Below are 15,051 nucleotides of genomic sequence, written 5' to 3' on the forward strand. Positions count from 1 at the left end.
CAGGTTAGACCTCAAAGACGCCTACCTCTCCATTCCCATCTTTCCTCCGCATCGCAGATACCTACAGTTCAGGTGGAACGGCCAATGGTACGAATATTTGGCTCTGCCTTTCGGGCTCTCCTCAGCTCCTTGGTGTTTCACCAAGATAATGAAGCCGGTTGTGGCTCTTCTACGGGAGAGGGGGATACGTCTCATAATTTATCTGGACGATATCCTCATAATGGCACAGAGCCGACAGGTTCTTCTGCAGCACCTCGCCCTTACGACAACGCTGCTTCAAACCTTAGGGTTTGTCATCAATCAGAAGAAATCAGTGATAGTTCCCACTCAAGTAATAGATTTCTTGGGCTTCACGATAGACTCGATGTCGGCCCAGTTGTGCCTTCCAAAGGCGAAACTGAAGGATCTCAAGAAGGAAATCCGGAAGTTGCTGAGCAAGCAGACAGTAACTCTCAGGGCAATTGCCAGAGTAGTAGGGATATTAGCTTCATCTGTCCAAGCGATATTCCCGGGCCCTCTTCACTACAGGGCCCTACAAAGGCTAAAGATCAGACATCCTCAGAAGGGACTGTCCTATTCGGACAGCATCCCTCTTTCAGAGGAAGTACGAACCGAGCTACAATGGTGGCTAGGACATGTGGATGCCTGGAACGGCAGAGCGATTTTCGGCTCCCAACCAGAAGTCATAATCGAGTCCGATGCCGGCCGGTGGGGCTGGGGGGCGCGCTGCTGAGACATATCCACTGGCGGCAGATGGTCTCCACAGGAGCTGGCCTTGCATATAAATTGCTTGGAACTGCTCGCAGGGTCGTTTGCCGTGTGGAAGTTATCCCCAAGGCAGACCTCTTGTTGTATCCTCCTTCGCATGGACAATGTGTCAGCAGTGAGGTACATCAACAAGTTGGGCAGCACGAGGTCGTTGCTTCTTGTGCAGATAGCCAAGGATTTTTGGCATTACTGCCTGACGAATCAAATATCGGTAGTAGCGGAATATCTTCCGGGCCAATCCAATCAGGTGGCGGATTGAAACTCGAGGTATCTCAGAGATTACAGCGACTGGAAGCTCCTCCCAGAGGTCTTTCAGTGGATACAGAATATTTGGGGTCCATTCCAGATGGACCTCTTTGCCTCCAGACTAACTTACCAACTCCCGCAGTTCTTCAGTTGGAGGCCAGACCCACTAGCGAAAGCGACCGATGCCTTTCTACAGGATTGGTCGAAGGCGACCCAATATGCCTTTCCCCCCTTCATGTTGATCCCCAGAGTAATGTCGCAGGTGATCAGACAATAGGCGGAGATAGTCATGGTGACGCCATGGTGGACGTCCCAATCGTGGTTCCCCAAGTTATTAAAGTGAAGTTGCGACCTCCCCAGACTCCTTCCGGAGTCGTAATTGCTATTGCTGGGCCCTCATCAGGAGCGACACCCACTAATAGTGGAAGGCAGGCTTCAGCTGATGGCTTGGAGGCTTTGAGGGAACTGGCAACTGCCAGGTGTTTCGAGCAGGACTTCCGAATTTATCAGGCAGGCTTGTGCACCATCCACAAGAAAACGGTATTCCTCGGCCTGGAACAAATGGGTGGATGGGTGCATGGAACGACACTTGGATCCCGTGGGGGCAGGGTTACCCCACGTGTTAAACTTTTTATCGGACAAGGCAGCAGAAGGATTGGCTTATAGATCGGTGAACAATTTCTGGTCCGCCATTTCAGCGGGGCATGCCCAGATAGACGGGAAACCGGTAGGCATGCACCCAGTGGTGTCTAAGTTGCTTAAGGGTATTCGGGTGGCCAACCCACCTAAACCCAAGTATACAGGTTTGTGGGATGTTTCACTAGTTCTCGCTTTGTTTAACGGATGGCCTGTCAACACGCTTTTGAATAGGAAGCAATTATCGGCCAAATTGGCCATGCTACTTTGCCTTTCAGCATGCAGACGTTCGTCGGACGTGCGAGCTCTCGACGTTACAGGTAGAGTATTTACTCCGGAAGGAGTTTCCTTTACCATTACAGGACGCACTAAAACAATGTCACGTCATATTAGTTATAATGCATTTCATGATAACGAGAAATTATGTGTAGTACACTGTTTGAAGACATATGAGGAATGCACAAAAGCCATCAGGCCTCAGGGCTGTTCACAATTGTTGATTGCATTGCAAAAACCTTTTAAATCTGTGGCGGCCGCCACCATAGCCAGATGGCTTCGTTATATTATGAAAGAAGCTGGCATTGACATCACCATATTCGGTGCTCATTCTGTGAGAGGCACTATGGCGTCAAAATCTTTTATGTTGGGTTCCAGCATTCAGGACATCATGCGTAGCGCAGATTGGTCCTCAGAGTCCACTTTTAAGACGTACTGTTATAAGCCGGTGGGGGATATTACCTCTGTTGTTTTTAATGAGCGTTAAACTAGCATAATCTGAGGCCTCCGGTCCTGTAATAGAATAAAAAATTAGCTAGCATTTGCGCCAAGAATTTTCAATTCTATTAAGGACACGGAGGCAAGGATTATCCCACCCGGCTTGGTTATATGTGACAGCTTGCCCACCCAGTTGGTTTCGGTGGTTACGATTTCATATCCTTTGTTTCAGGATCAGACAAGAAATCTGAATAAACGCAGAAGACTGCCAGGATATTCAACCTGAAGAGGACGTTTTTTCTTCCATGTTGGAGGAGTTATGATGTTATTCAAGTTATTGGACTTGTTCGCTACAAAGAAAGAGGAAGATGGCTGCACGCAAGGGGTTTTTATGGACTATGGAGGCGTGCCTATGTACAGGTCATCATGGGAAATGTAGTTGTTTATTGTTATTTAATGAAAATACGCATTTTCATTGGCTGCTGTGATGTTTGCAGTAAAGAATGAGAAGCATAATCCTCGCCTCCATGTCCTTAATAGAATTGAAAATTCTTGGCGCGAATGCTAGCTAATTTTTGATTCAGTCCCTGGGCGAACAGACACCACGAGCGATGCACCTTTAAAGGAATACATTCTGACAAGGTGCGCGCCGTGGAACGTACATTACAAAGCATGGTAATAAATATAGAAGAAGTACAACTATATACATATTATAAAATGAGGATCGCATTAGACACAAGAGCCTCCGCTATAATTCTCAGTTTTCTTTGTCACATGTTGGCAAGCGTGTCTAAGTGATTCTATAGTAGACAAAAACACATGCATTTTTACGTAAATGGTACAAAAATACACGATGTAATGTCATACTCAACACCTTTGATACATTCTAGAAGCTGTGCTCTTTAGAATTCAACTTCCGTTCAAGTGACATAGCGTCCTTTGCTGATTCACTTTCGCTTACTACTAAAATGTTAGCATTCTAGTCTTTTGTATGATCGCTGGTCTCCACCCACTCCCTGCCCAGGATAGATTCAAGCTTTTCTTACGACCAATTAGGTCGTGGTGACGTGCCTCCCACGGTCATCCCAGAGGCGAATGACGTTCTCTCCATGGAAACCGCCTCGGCGCCGCCGCAGAGCCGTCATGGCTGCCCGGCTTATTGGCAGCCGCTTCTGGTCGTCTCCTGCTTGCTTCCTAGCCATGCTGGTAGCCCTGTTGTTCTTTCAGTGCCGCCAGGCCTATGGCACCTGCCGGCATCACGTGCCTAGCCCCGGGGAGGTAGGTCATCGCAGGGCAAGTGGTCTGCAAGAGAAGTTTTTAGTAGATACTGTACAGGTTTGGTGGTTGTGGAGTACGATTGGGGAGACAGTGTGTGTAGAGAGAGGGCTTGTGTAGAAGGCACTCGTGCGGTCCTTTCTGTTGTCACCTGCGATGTCTGATGCATCAAACTAGCGCATTTAGGGCAGTGTTATTGAACGCTTTAGGCGTGACTGTCGGGTATCATACACAAGAGTGTGGGCACTTTGTCAGATTGTGTGTGGGAGTGTGTGAATTGGGCAAATATTGGGGTAATAAATATGTATAGGTATGACACTTGAAATTTGACTGGGAGGTCACTGTTGAAATAACAGTGTGTGCTGGAAATGATTTAAAAAAATAATCACTGGGATCCCATAAATTGATGGGCAGGGTGTGACTTTGCAAAAGGGGTGGAGTCACGAGGGCGGAGTCATAAACATCAGAGTCTGATTATTAAGTTCTACATTTATGTTTTGTCAACAAGGATACATTTGACAGTAATTCTATTTTTGCTTAGTTAATTGGTCGCAAAGAACCAGGATTCTAGAATAGCTTGTGGAGTTATTCTTCCTACTGCAAACATCTTTGTGTGCTCAGCAGTTTTTAAGATATAATAATACGAACGATAATTAATACTCTTGCTGGAGAGATCTGTGTTTAGTCTTGTCAGTTTTGACTCGTAAAGTGGGATTGAGGGTTAAAAGGCCTGCTGGAAAGCACATTGCGTACGCAAACCACGGATTTGTATGTTTTGTCCACTGGTAAGTGGATTATGTCTTTTGACACAGAGATCCTTTTGTTACTTAAAGTTCATTAGTTGCGATCCTTTTGAGCTACGAACCGCCATCAAGGAGCTGCGTGCAAACTGTAAGGCATGGGTTTATAATATTACTGCTTTTTTCCTCTGAATTTATCATTATCCCAAGGTTGCTAAAAAAAAGTTCCTTTTGCCAGTGATAAATCTTATTAGAAAAGATAATCCAAATCACTCTGTTACATTTGAAATGCTGTCTTTGTGGTTCTCCTAACCAAGCACTCTTAACATTTAATGCCTACCAGTACAGATTATGTTTTGTAATTTCATTTATATAGCACTTACTACCCCTTATAAGGCGTCAAAGGACTTTTTCGGCAAAGTGTCACTCCCACACCTTGTAACCTTGAGTGACTTTTGTATTTCCTGTACATTCATATATTTGACACACTTGTAAGATTTATTGTCTCCATATAATGTGTGTGTATGTTGTAACATTCTCTGACACCCTACATTTGAATGAGTTGCACTATAAAAGAAACTAAAAATGACTAAGTGCTAATGAAACTTATTTGTTTAAATACTCATACAGACAGATACATCAGTCGTTCTTACAGTGCAAACATCACTGATATACAGCGGTGGAACAAAGTTAAAAACCTGACTCCAAATCATAGTTTCTATTAACTACTTGTGAAGTCAGAACAAGCTGGGTGCCTTTGATAGAGCGCGCAGGTCACCCGGCTAGGATATTGTTATAAAATTATAAATCTTACCAAAGATTTTCCTCAAATCCCCCAAGATGATGAAGATACTGTACAAGACAATAAGCCCAGGTCAGCCAACTGGAACACCTTTGCTATGATTAGTCTTGCAGACTCTTCACAAATCATCTCAAAAATCAAATCTGGCTCGCCACTTGATCCCTGCCCCCCCTCATTGCTCCATGCAATTAAAGAAGAAGTAAACCCCGTGATTAATGACATTCTCAACACATCACTCCAAACTGGAGATGTTCCTACCTCATGGAAAACTGCAATAGTCAAACCACTGCAAAAAAAGACTCTGCATGATCCATCAGTTTTATCAAATTTGCGGCCCATCTCGCAACTCCCTGCCATATGTAAATGTGCTGAAACCCTTGTCAATAAGCAGCTTTCAACATTCTTGGAAGAAAATAACATCCTTCATCCAAACCAGGCAGGGTTTAGAGCAAGCCATTCCACGGAATCAGCACTTCTGTCAACAACGGAAACCATAAGAGCTGCACTGGATCTAGGTAGGAGGGCAGTTTTAATCCTCCTAGATCTATCTGCAGCATTTGACACGGTGTCCCATGCCATCTTATTACATCGCCTTATTAAGGCTGGCATTGGGGGCACCGTGTTAAAATGGTTTAAAAACTTCCTGTTGAACAGAAGACAGATAACCATGCTTGGACAATTCCATTCGGAAGAGAAGAAGATTGGCTCAGGGGTGCCACAGGGCTCAAGTTTGAGCCCTACCTTGTTTAATCTTTATATGGCTCCCCTGATCAACCTTATTGCTTCTTATGACATCAGTACCATAGCTTACGCAGACGACACTCAATTGGTCCTGGTTCTGGATGAAAACTCAGAAAAAGCCGAACAGGTTCTGAAAGAGTGTCTGACCGCGACCTTCAACTGGATGCATAATAACCATCTCAAATGCAACTCTGCTAAAACAGAGATCTTACCATTTGGGAAAAACAACCTCTTCTCCCCACACACTTGCTGGCCATCTGATGCAGAAGCTCCACCAAACACCATTAGTGCAACACGAAATTTGGGAATAAAATTTGATGAGATGCTCTCTTTCAAACAACAAACTAGAGAAGATGCTGCCCTTTGTTTTAATGTCATAAAAGGCCTCAGAAAATTCTTTGATTTCCTGCCTCTATCAGCCCGCCGTACTGTAGCAATTGCATTAATTACATCAAGGATAGATTACTCTAACAGTCTGTATGCAGGGGTGGCAAAATCTACCCTGCACAAACTACAGATGGTACAGAATTCGGTGGCGCGGCTGGTTCTAAGGTGACCCAGAAAATCATCAGCCTCGGCCGCTTTGGACATGCTGCACTGGCTTCCTATTCAGAAGCGTATTTTGTTTAAAGTCCTTGTGATCACCTTTAGGGCTTTTCACAAGCGTGGCCCACAATATCTGTATAACAAGTTCAACAGATATCACCCTACAAGAGAACTCAGGTCAGCTACTGCCAACTTGATGACTGTCCCCAAGTTTAGACTTGCCACAAAGGGAGGAAAATCTCTGGCAGTCATAGGAGCCAAAGCATGGAACAAACTACCCTCCCATCTTCACACAATTACTTCAGAACAGACTTTTAAAAAATCCCTTAAAACATGGATCTATGGGCTAGCCGAATCAGTTTGTAAATCACTTGTCTGATCTCTCCGTGTACAAAACATCTACAATCAGTTAAATCATACTAACCTATCAGTAAATGGAGTCGGAGCGCCAGGAGGCTCCTTGGAGCGACAGCGCTCTATATAAATATCCCCACATAAACATAAACATACTCACCTGGGCCCATAATATTAATTTCCCTGCATTATTTACCTTGGGTAACACACGCTCTACTATCAGTATATCTTGTGATTCTCTATACTACTAATTCCTATATCTATAACCTAGCAGTACAGATACTAGGAACCTAATCACCTAGGATCAGGGAGTCTAGTCGAAATATTAGGTAGTCAAGAACATCTATAAACATTTGAGAAATATGAAATAACCACAGACTATGGGTAGGTTCAAAACTTTATCTAATCATCTTCATCATCATATGTCATGAGCAGAAAATTTAATGTAATAAGGCTATCAATAACTAGCATCAAAAACAGTATATAGCTGTGAATAAGGCAAAGTATGCTTAGCATATAGAACTTTAAACTGAAGGATAGGTAAAAACAAGGAACCTGCTATATTTAGATAACAACCACTCGCAACCTGATTAAAGGAGGGTAAAGAAAGGGAACATGCTATATTCAAAAAGTCTTTAGAGCAGTCAAAAATTCTTTAGAGCAGTCAAAGAAACTTTATTGAATTTCGAGATTTAATTTAGCTCCAATCCTAAAGGGTAGGTAAGATTGGAACATACTTATTCAATTCAGCGTATCTCCTAGAGGGAGGGTAAGATAAGGAACATACACTTAAGATAGAAACTATTTAGCATTAACTAAAGGTAGGTAAAAAGTGGAACAAGCTAATAGACGAGTAATGCATGAAAATCTCATTTATAACAGTGAAGGGGAGAAAAGAGAACATATGCAATTATGCTTTGCAATATTCGAGAAATAGAAATGAAAATATAGATAAGCAATCACCCACAAAGACTTTATATTTACCTAGGATAGAGTGAAGACCAACCCTGGCCACGGGTCAGATTGGAAAAGATGGGAAGGGACCCTCAAGGACGTAGGTGCCAGTAGGCGAGCAGGTACAGCTCATGGACAGTCAGGACAGGATAACCCCAGAAATTGGATCAGGACCGGGTTCACCAAAGGGTACGACCAACACCCGCAGCTTCGGTTGCAACGCCTGCGCTACTCCCTCTCTGCAAGGAATCTGCCAATAACCCCGATTGGGTTCTCAAACCTCCCAGCAAAGTGCTTCGCCAGCACTTTAAATTCTGCAAAACCCCGAATGGGTTTCTCGAACCTCCCAAACAGAGTGCTCCGCAGCTCTCTGTATCAGTCACCTATAGAGTGCGTTGGGTCAGTGACTGGTCAGCTATTCGGACAAGTTGGACATTTTCTCTAGCTAAACCTACGCTAGTTATACTGTTTTTCGGGTCAGTGTACCACCCCCCACTGTTGCAAGTGTAAGGATCCCTAATTTTGATTGGACAAAGGAGGAGGTTAAGTCATCACACCACCTACATTTTAGATTTTCTCATGCTTAATATTCAACCTTTGTACCCACCCCTTAAATTCTATCTTCCCATGACATGTTTTTCGGTGATCAATAGTGAATACAACTTTAGTATACATTTGTTGCATTTGTAGTACAGTTCAGCTACTTTTCGCTAGGTTAAAATTCAGGTTCCCAGGAGCTTCTCTTCAGTAAATCAGCTCCTTGGCAGCGTTTCAAAGGTCATCTGCTCTGGAGACTCGCAGATCTCGCGCAGACGCAGTTTCATATAACATGGAGTACAGCATTACAGAAAGGCCAAGTTTTCGAAGTGTACATAAAATGGAAAAGAAACCGTTTTAAAATATAGAAAAAATGATTTCACTGTATACCATGAGTTGCTATATTACACCCATTACTATAATATAAACTATAGCATTATGGTTTAGGCAGAACAGACAGCTTTGCGAAAGCGGTACAGTGGCAGAGTGGGCTAAAGAACGGTGATGGATTAAACCCAGATCTTTTGACTGGGTGTGAGTGTTTGATTGATTCAGATGCTCCGTCCATCACCACCCCCTTTTTTTACAGCTTTGCGAAAGCGGCAATGCAAGCTTAAAGCATGTGAGAACACAAAGCAGCCATATTAGCTGTATTGCGCATGAGCAAACACTTTCCCACCAGAACTGCGAGTACGTCACGTCACATGGGTATGACCGACGCATGCGCAGTCTAAATTCCCGTGTAGCAGCGGCCATTTTTAATGTGCAAGCGTATTAAGGTTAATAAACACATAGGCAAGCGTCTCTTGGAAACTTAGTAAGACGAACATATTGATTACTTTATTAACATTATTCAAGGTTCCTGATACAAGCAAGTCGCTTAACGTGCGACTCCTTGCTCCATCAATCCCCTCTTTGATGATATTTACTATCATCACTATTAATGGAACCAGATGCCAACTTTTCACATTTCACCCATTTCAATCTCTTCAAACTTTCTATTCAGCCTTTTCTCTGCATCCTTATTAGGATGAGAATTTTTTCATCTTTTTATAAATTTTATTATTCAATTCTTCTAGTTCGAGTTCTTCAACATTTCGTTTCATTCCTCTCCTATTGACTGTATATTTCTTTTTGTGCTTTCGACATTTGCAGCAAATTATTATAGTGAACACTAATAAACCTATTCCCGCTATTGGCATCAGTATTTTACTCACAAGACTTTTACCTAGGTTAGATAACCAACTACCTATAGAGGAGAGACCATCAGTTAGTCTCTTCCAGGCACTATCAACCTCCAGTGGTTTGAGCTCTTTTTCCAAATTAGTTTCTCACATATTGCTTAATTTCAACACTTTTGTCTGGAATATAAGTGCGACAATGTTGCGCTTGGTTTGTTTAACCGGTATCCGGCACGCTACATCACAAGCGTCACGATAGCTTTATCCGGCACACACATGATCAGCAGATCAGGTTCTCATAATCGTTGAAACAGAACCCATGAAGACATCCTATTTTTCGAAAACGCTATTGCATCGTATAGACAACCATTTGAAAATGTTCCCTCGATTTAAAAGCCTCTTTTAAGAACATATCGCTATCCAATTGAAAGCGAATTTTGCATACTTCAGCTAATAAGATTTCTTCGTCAAATAAGACGTTTATAACATTATACCTCAGTTGACTGTGTGTGAAGTCGTTTATCCTTTCGACCACATTGATGTTTTTAGCCAGCCATATATCACTGTTATGAAAACAGAGGCTGTCATATAACCATATCAGGTTCTTTCAACCATCCTATATCCACCCAATATTTATACAGTTTGTGAAAATAAAGCAACAAGAACTGCTACACGGGATACATCATTTTAAGAATCAACAAGAATCTCATCATCAACTCTTGGAAAGGGAACAAGAGCTGTCTGAAGATTATAATTCTCTTCTCTTCTTCCCTTCTCATCAGATCCATTATGAAATAACAACATTTTGAAAGAACAGCATTTGAAGCAAATATCCAAGTATATTATATTGTTTTTGTGGCTCCTGAAGAAGGCGATAAATCGCCGAAACCCGCGTCGAGTACCTTATTGTCAATCCTGTGTGGGACACACCCCTGGTGGCTGTGGTGTCTCTACAATTTTAACTTTTGTTATATGTTGAAATGAATTAGAATTGTACATTCTTGTAATTTTTATAATTGTGCCATATAGGTCAATCACTCCTTGATTCTCCGTATGATTTTTATCTTTATGTATTAAAAACTGTTGATTTTATACTATTCACTACATTATTCTATGTGTTTCTTTGCCTTGGGTCTATTGATTTGTTTATTTGACAATATAGATTGCCTAGGAAGTTTTTGCATATACTGCGCTTTCAACATTCTACAGACTCCGCCCTCTTTTGCTAATAAGGTGTCAAGAGCAAGTCGATTTTGTAAAACCATAGATCTGATCGCAACCAATTCGGTATTGACCATCAGGAAACCTCCAGCAGTGTCAGTTGATAACCGATCTACTACTGTTGACAATTTGCAGATTCTGTGTGTATTCAGAGCCACTCCCACTGTTATCAATGCGCTAAATATGTCACCTATTATTTCTCCTACACTTTCTCTTTTACTACGCACTAATCCATTAGTGTTTTCATTGCTTCCAGAGACTTCATTCACATGGTATATTTTTGGGAAGACAAAATAACAGCTTCCATACCAGTGATCTGTCAATTTGAAATAAGCCTTGTTTCCACATATATAATAAATTCCGGGAAACACAGATTCTGGCCCATTTTTGAAACCCCAACCTCCAATTACCTTGTAATAGTGTTCGCATTCACTGGAACCAATGAAAATGTTATTATAGTAACTAGGCTTTTCTCTGTGAAGACAAAGTTTCCCCTTCTTTTCGAAATCCAGCAACAAAGCAGCATTTGCTCCACCATTTGAGGTGCTCCCTATGTTTTCAGCCCATTTAGGAGTTTTCTGCCTTTTGTCATTTTCCTTTCTTTGGAAACTTTCTCTTCTTTTCTCTGCCATATTTAGAAACATTTTCTCTTGTTCATGTAATGAACATGTTAAGTTATCTCTATGTGCTTCACCTAAATCTATTGTACCTATAGTTAGAAAGTATTCTCCCATATAACGTGTTACATCACTCTTAGTATGTACAGGATTCAGATTTCCACGTATAGGAAGTTCAGAAAATATCACATCTGAATTAGAGTAATAATACTATAAAGGTCCTCTTTTATAGAATAAACTAGCTAAAATACTACAGGAAATTCCATATGTTAGTGGCAAGTGATGGTAGGTCGCACCCTCAGCTACTGAAGTAGGTAGCTTCATACAGACGTAACAGTCTTCTATTTCAATTGCTTCTACATAATGTACTAAAAGGTTAGCAAATACAGTTAAATGAGTTCTATTCTTGATTCTATGATAATGTAGTCCTTCCTCATCTGGTGCCTCTAGGTCCATTCTAGTCTGTCTAAGGCTAAGTGCTTTCTCTTGTGTCTCTACTCTTTGTGGTGTATCTTTCGTTTGCAGCTCTTCTGTATCTTTTGATTTAGTAGGGTACAAATTAGTATCTTTACTCATCATGTAAGGAATAGTAATTGTTAGTCCTATCCATAATATAAGTACTAATGCTATACTACATAAACATACTTTACAGCATGTTTTACAACAATTTCGTCTCGATCTTCCATTCACAGTGGAATCAGACATTTTGGCTCAAAAGAAGCTTCAACCCCTCTTTGTAACTTTTCACAGGTTGCTTACACAGGGCAACTTTCAGGTTGGTTTTACTTATTCGTCAGTCTGGTCAGCAATCAATTCTTCATCACTTTCGTCACTTATTTCAAGGTTTTCAAAGTCTTCCAACACCAGATAAGTCCATTCAGGACTCTGATACTTGTTATTCAGTCTTTTTATCCGGGCACTTCTTCTCTTAGGTTTTATCACAGACTGATCAGTTTTACTGGAATCTTGATTTTCTTGCTCAAGTTCTTCGTCGATAGTCTTTAGTCTTAGTCTCAGTCTTTTGACAAATCTAGGTACTTTATCTCCTTTTCTGAATCTTTTAACTGGCACTGTGTTTTGGCCTTCTTCAAGTGCTCTTTTATTCTCGTTCAGTTGTGGCACATCTACTTCATTATCTTCTTTTTCTCTTCCTGTCTGACTAGTTCCAGGTCTTATTTTAACTTCTTCTGCCTGGTTGCTAAGCTGGCCTTGTTCAGGTATATGCTGGATTTGGCTTTGTTTTGTTTCAATTTCTTCTTCCTGAACACATTTGTCTACTTCTATCTGGTCCTGTTCAAGCACTTCAAACTTTTGCTCTTCTTCTGCTTGAACTTCTGCTCTAATTTCTATCTGTCCCTTTTCAGGCTCTGGAGTTCTTGGAGGAGTGTCAATTATCTGTTCTTTCCCTATCTGGTTTTCCTCATCATCAGATTTGATTTGGATTTCGATAATCTGATCTTCTTCTTCTTCTATCCCTGTCTCTTCCTCACTATCCCACTCTCTATCTAAGTAGGTTTGTCTTCTTGTTCTTATTGGATCTAGAGTCAGGTCGATTACTGGGACCCAATCATCTTGACTGGACCTCGGTTGTTCTTCAGCTACTTCAGGACCAATTTCAGGAGACCCCTCAGCTGCACAACCTTCAGCCTCAGTTTCTTCAGGTTGTCACTTTCTTCGTATGGCTGGCATGGATCCACCGTGGCACACCTGCACACTTCACAGCTGTTGTGGTAACCAGGATTACTCGTCTTGCTTTCACCCACTTCGGAGCAAGGTAACTCTTCCGAGTATGTTTCTTTATTACGACCCAATTACCTGGGTTCAAGTCATGTGCTGGACTTGTTGGCCTGGCGACGGCGTCTTCCCCAATCTGGTGAGAGATAGAACGCACTTGGTCACCCAATTGCTTGCAGTATCCCAGTACCAAATCATCAGATATGCTTATCAGTTTGTATCCTGGCACCCATGCTTGCCGCATTGCTCTTCCCATCAGTATCTCATGTGGACTCAAGCCTGTGTTCCGGTCTGGAATACTTCTGAGTCCCATCAAGACAAGTGGCAAAGCATCTGGCCATTCCATTTGAGTGGATTCACACATTTTTCCCAATCTTGATTTGATTGTGCCATTCAGCTGCTCTACTACTCCAGAAGCCTCTGGGCGATATGCACAATGCAGTTACTGCGTAATTTTGAACGCTTCACAGATTTGTCTTATTACTTCACTATGGAAATGCCCACCTCTGTCTGATTCAATTGTGACTGGAAAACCGTACCTTGGTATCAGTTCCCTAAGTAACAATTTGGCTACAGTGATGCTATCATTTCTGCTTGTAGGATAAGCTTCTACCCATTTTGTCATTCCTCGACATGGTGGTAACTGAATAAAGTCAAGTTGTAATCGTATGAAAGGGCCTTCTGCCTTCCCAATCTTTCCTGGAAAAACTACAGTTTTCTTTCCGGGATTGAATTGCTGACAAACTAGGCACCTTTGGCAGAGTGCTTCTGCTATGTTTCTGAATTTCGAATTAAACCATGTTTGCCTGAAGACCCGTATCATGGCATCTCTTCCTAAATGTGTGTCTCCATGTATCAATCTAGCCATAGGAGCAAGCAGGCAGTCTGGCAACACAGGCATATCATCAAGGTAAACAATGACACCATCCTTATTCCTTCTCCGACAACCAAATTTTCTCCATCTTTCCTTTTCTTTTGGTTCTGCTGCATTCTTCAAATCTCTCACTTCTTCCCATGTTTTTATTTCCTCAAACACCATAAGTTGGCAGCTGTTTCCGCCTACCCCCATCTTTGTATTGATTGCTATTTTGTATTTGGCACAATGTTGGGCTAGTTGGTCAGCATATCGATTACCTGCTGTCACTTTGTCATCGTCAAATTTGTGAGCAGCACACTTGACCACTGCCAATTCTTTTGGTAACTGGATTGCTTCCAGTAATTCTTGCACAAAATTTCCATTTCTGATAGGAGTACCTGAAGAAGTCAGAAACTCTCTTTGCAGCCACAATTGGCCAAAGTCATGCACAACCCCAAAACCATACTGGCTATCAGTGTATATGGTTATTTTCATGTTCCTCTCAAATTTACAGGCTTTTGCCAATGCAACCAATTCGACTATTTGTGCAGACTTGACTCCATATAAATAGGATGCTACCACTGGACCTCCTAAAGGGCATACTGCATAAGCAGCGCTTAAGCCTCCATCCTCATGTCTCAGGCATGAGCCATCTACAAACAGCTCGTAATCTTCATCAGTTAGGGGCACTTCCTTTATATCTGGGCGTGGTTTTGTGCTATACTCAGTCAGATCAAGGCAGTCATGCTCAACTTCTCCTTTCACTTCTGCTGTGAGTGAATTTGATAGTAGGGTAGCTGGATTCAAAATATTACATCGGCAATGGTTACATTTCCTGCACCTACAAGAATTCTTTCATACTTAGTCAGCCGACTAGGTGTGAGGTACTGAGTTTTGGTTCTGGTCAACAAGATTACAACTGCATGTGGAACATACACAGTTATAGGATGTCCCATAATAATGGATTCACTTTGTTCAAGACTCATGCAAGTTGCAGCTACTTCCTTCAGACATCCAGGTAATCCAGCAGCCACTGGATCTAAAGTAGAGGAAAAATATGCTATAGGACGTCTGGTTAAACTATGAATTTGGGTCAGGACTGAAAGTGCACAATTGTCGCGTGTGTCAC

General features: G+C 42.0%; 1 protein-coding gene across 1 annotated transcript in view; it reads left to right on the top strand.

Annotated features, from left to right (window-relative positions):
- The first annotated feature begins 3,469 nt into the window (after positions 1-3,469).
- Positions 3,470-15,051, top strand: part of LMLN (leishmanolysin like peptidase) — a 427,804-nt gene continuing 416,222 nt past the window's right edge. The window contains exon 1 of the mRNA XM_086957429.1: positions 3,470-3,642. Coding sequence (XP_086813555.1) covers positions 3,508-3,642 — 135 coding nt within the window. The 5' untranslated portion in view covers positions 3,470-3,507. The remainder of the gene's footprint in view (positions 3,643-15,051) is intronic.

The sequence above is a fragment of the Lissotriton vulgaris genome, chromosome 2_1 (genome assembly GCF_964263255.1).
Source record: "Lissotriton vulgaris chromosome 2_1, aLisVul1.2, whole genome shotgun sequence".
NCBI classification, from domain to species: Eukaryota; Metazoa; Chordata; class Amphibia; order Caudata; family Salamandridae; genus Lissotriton; species Lissotriton vulgaris.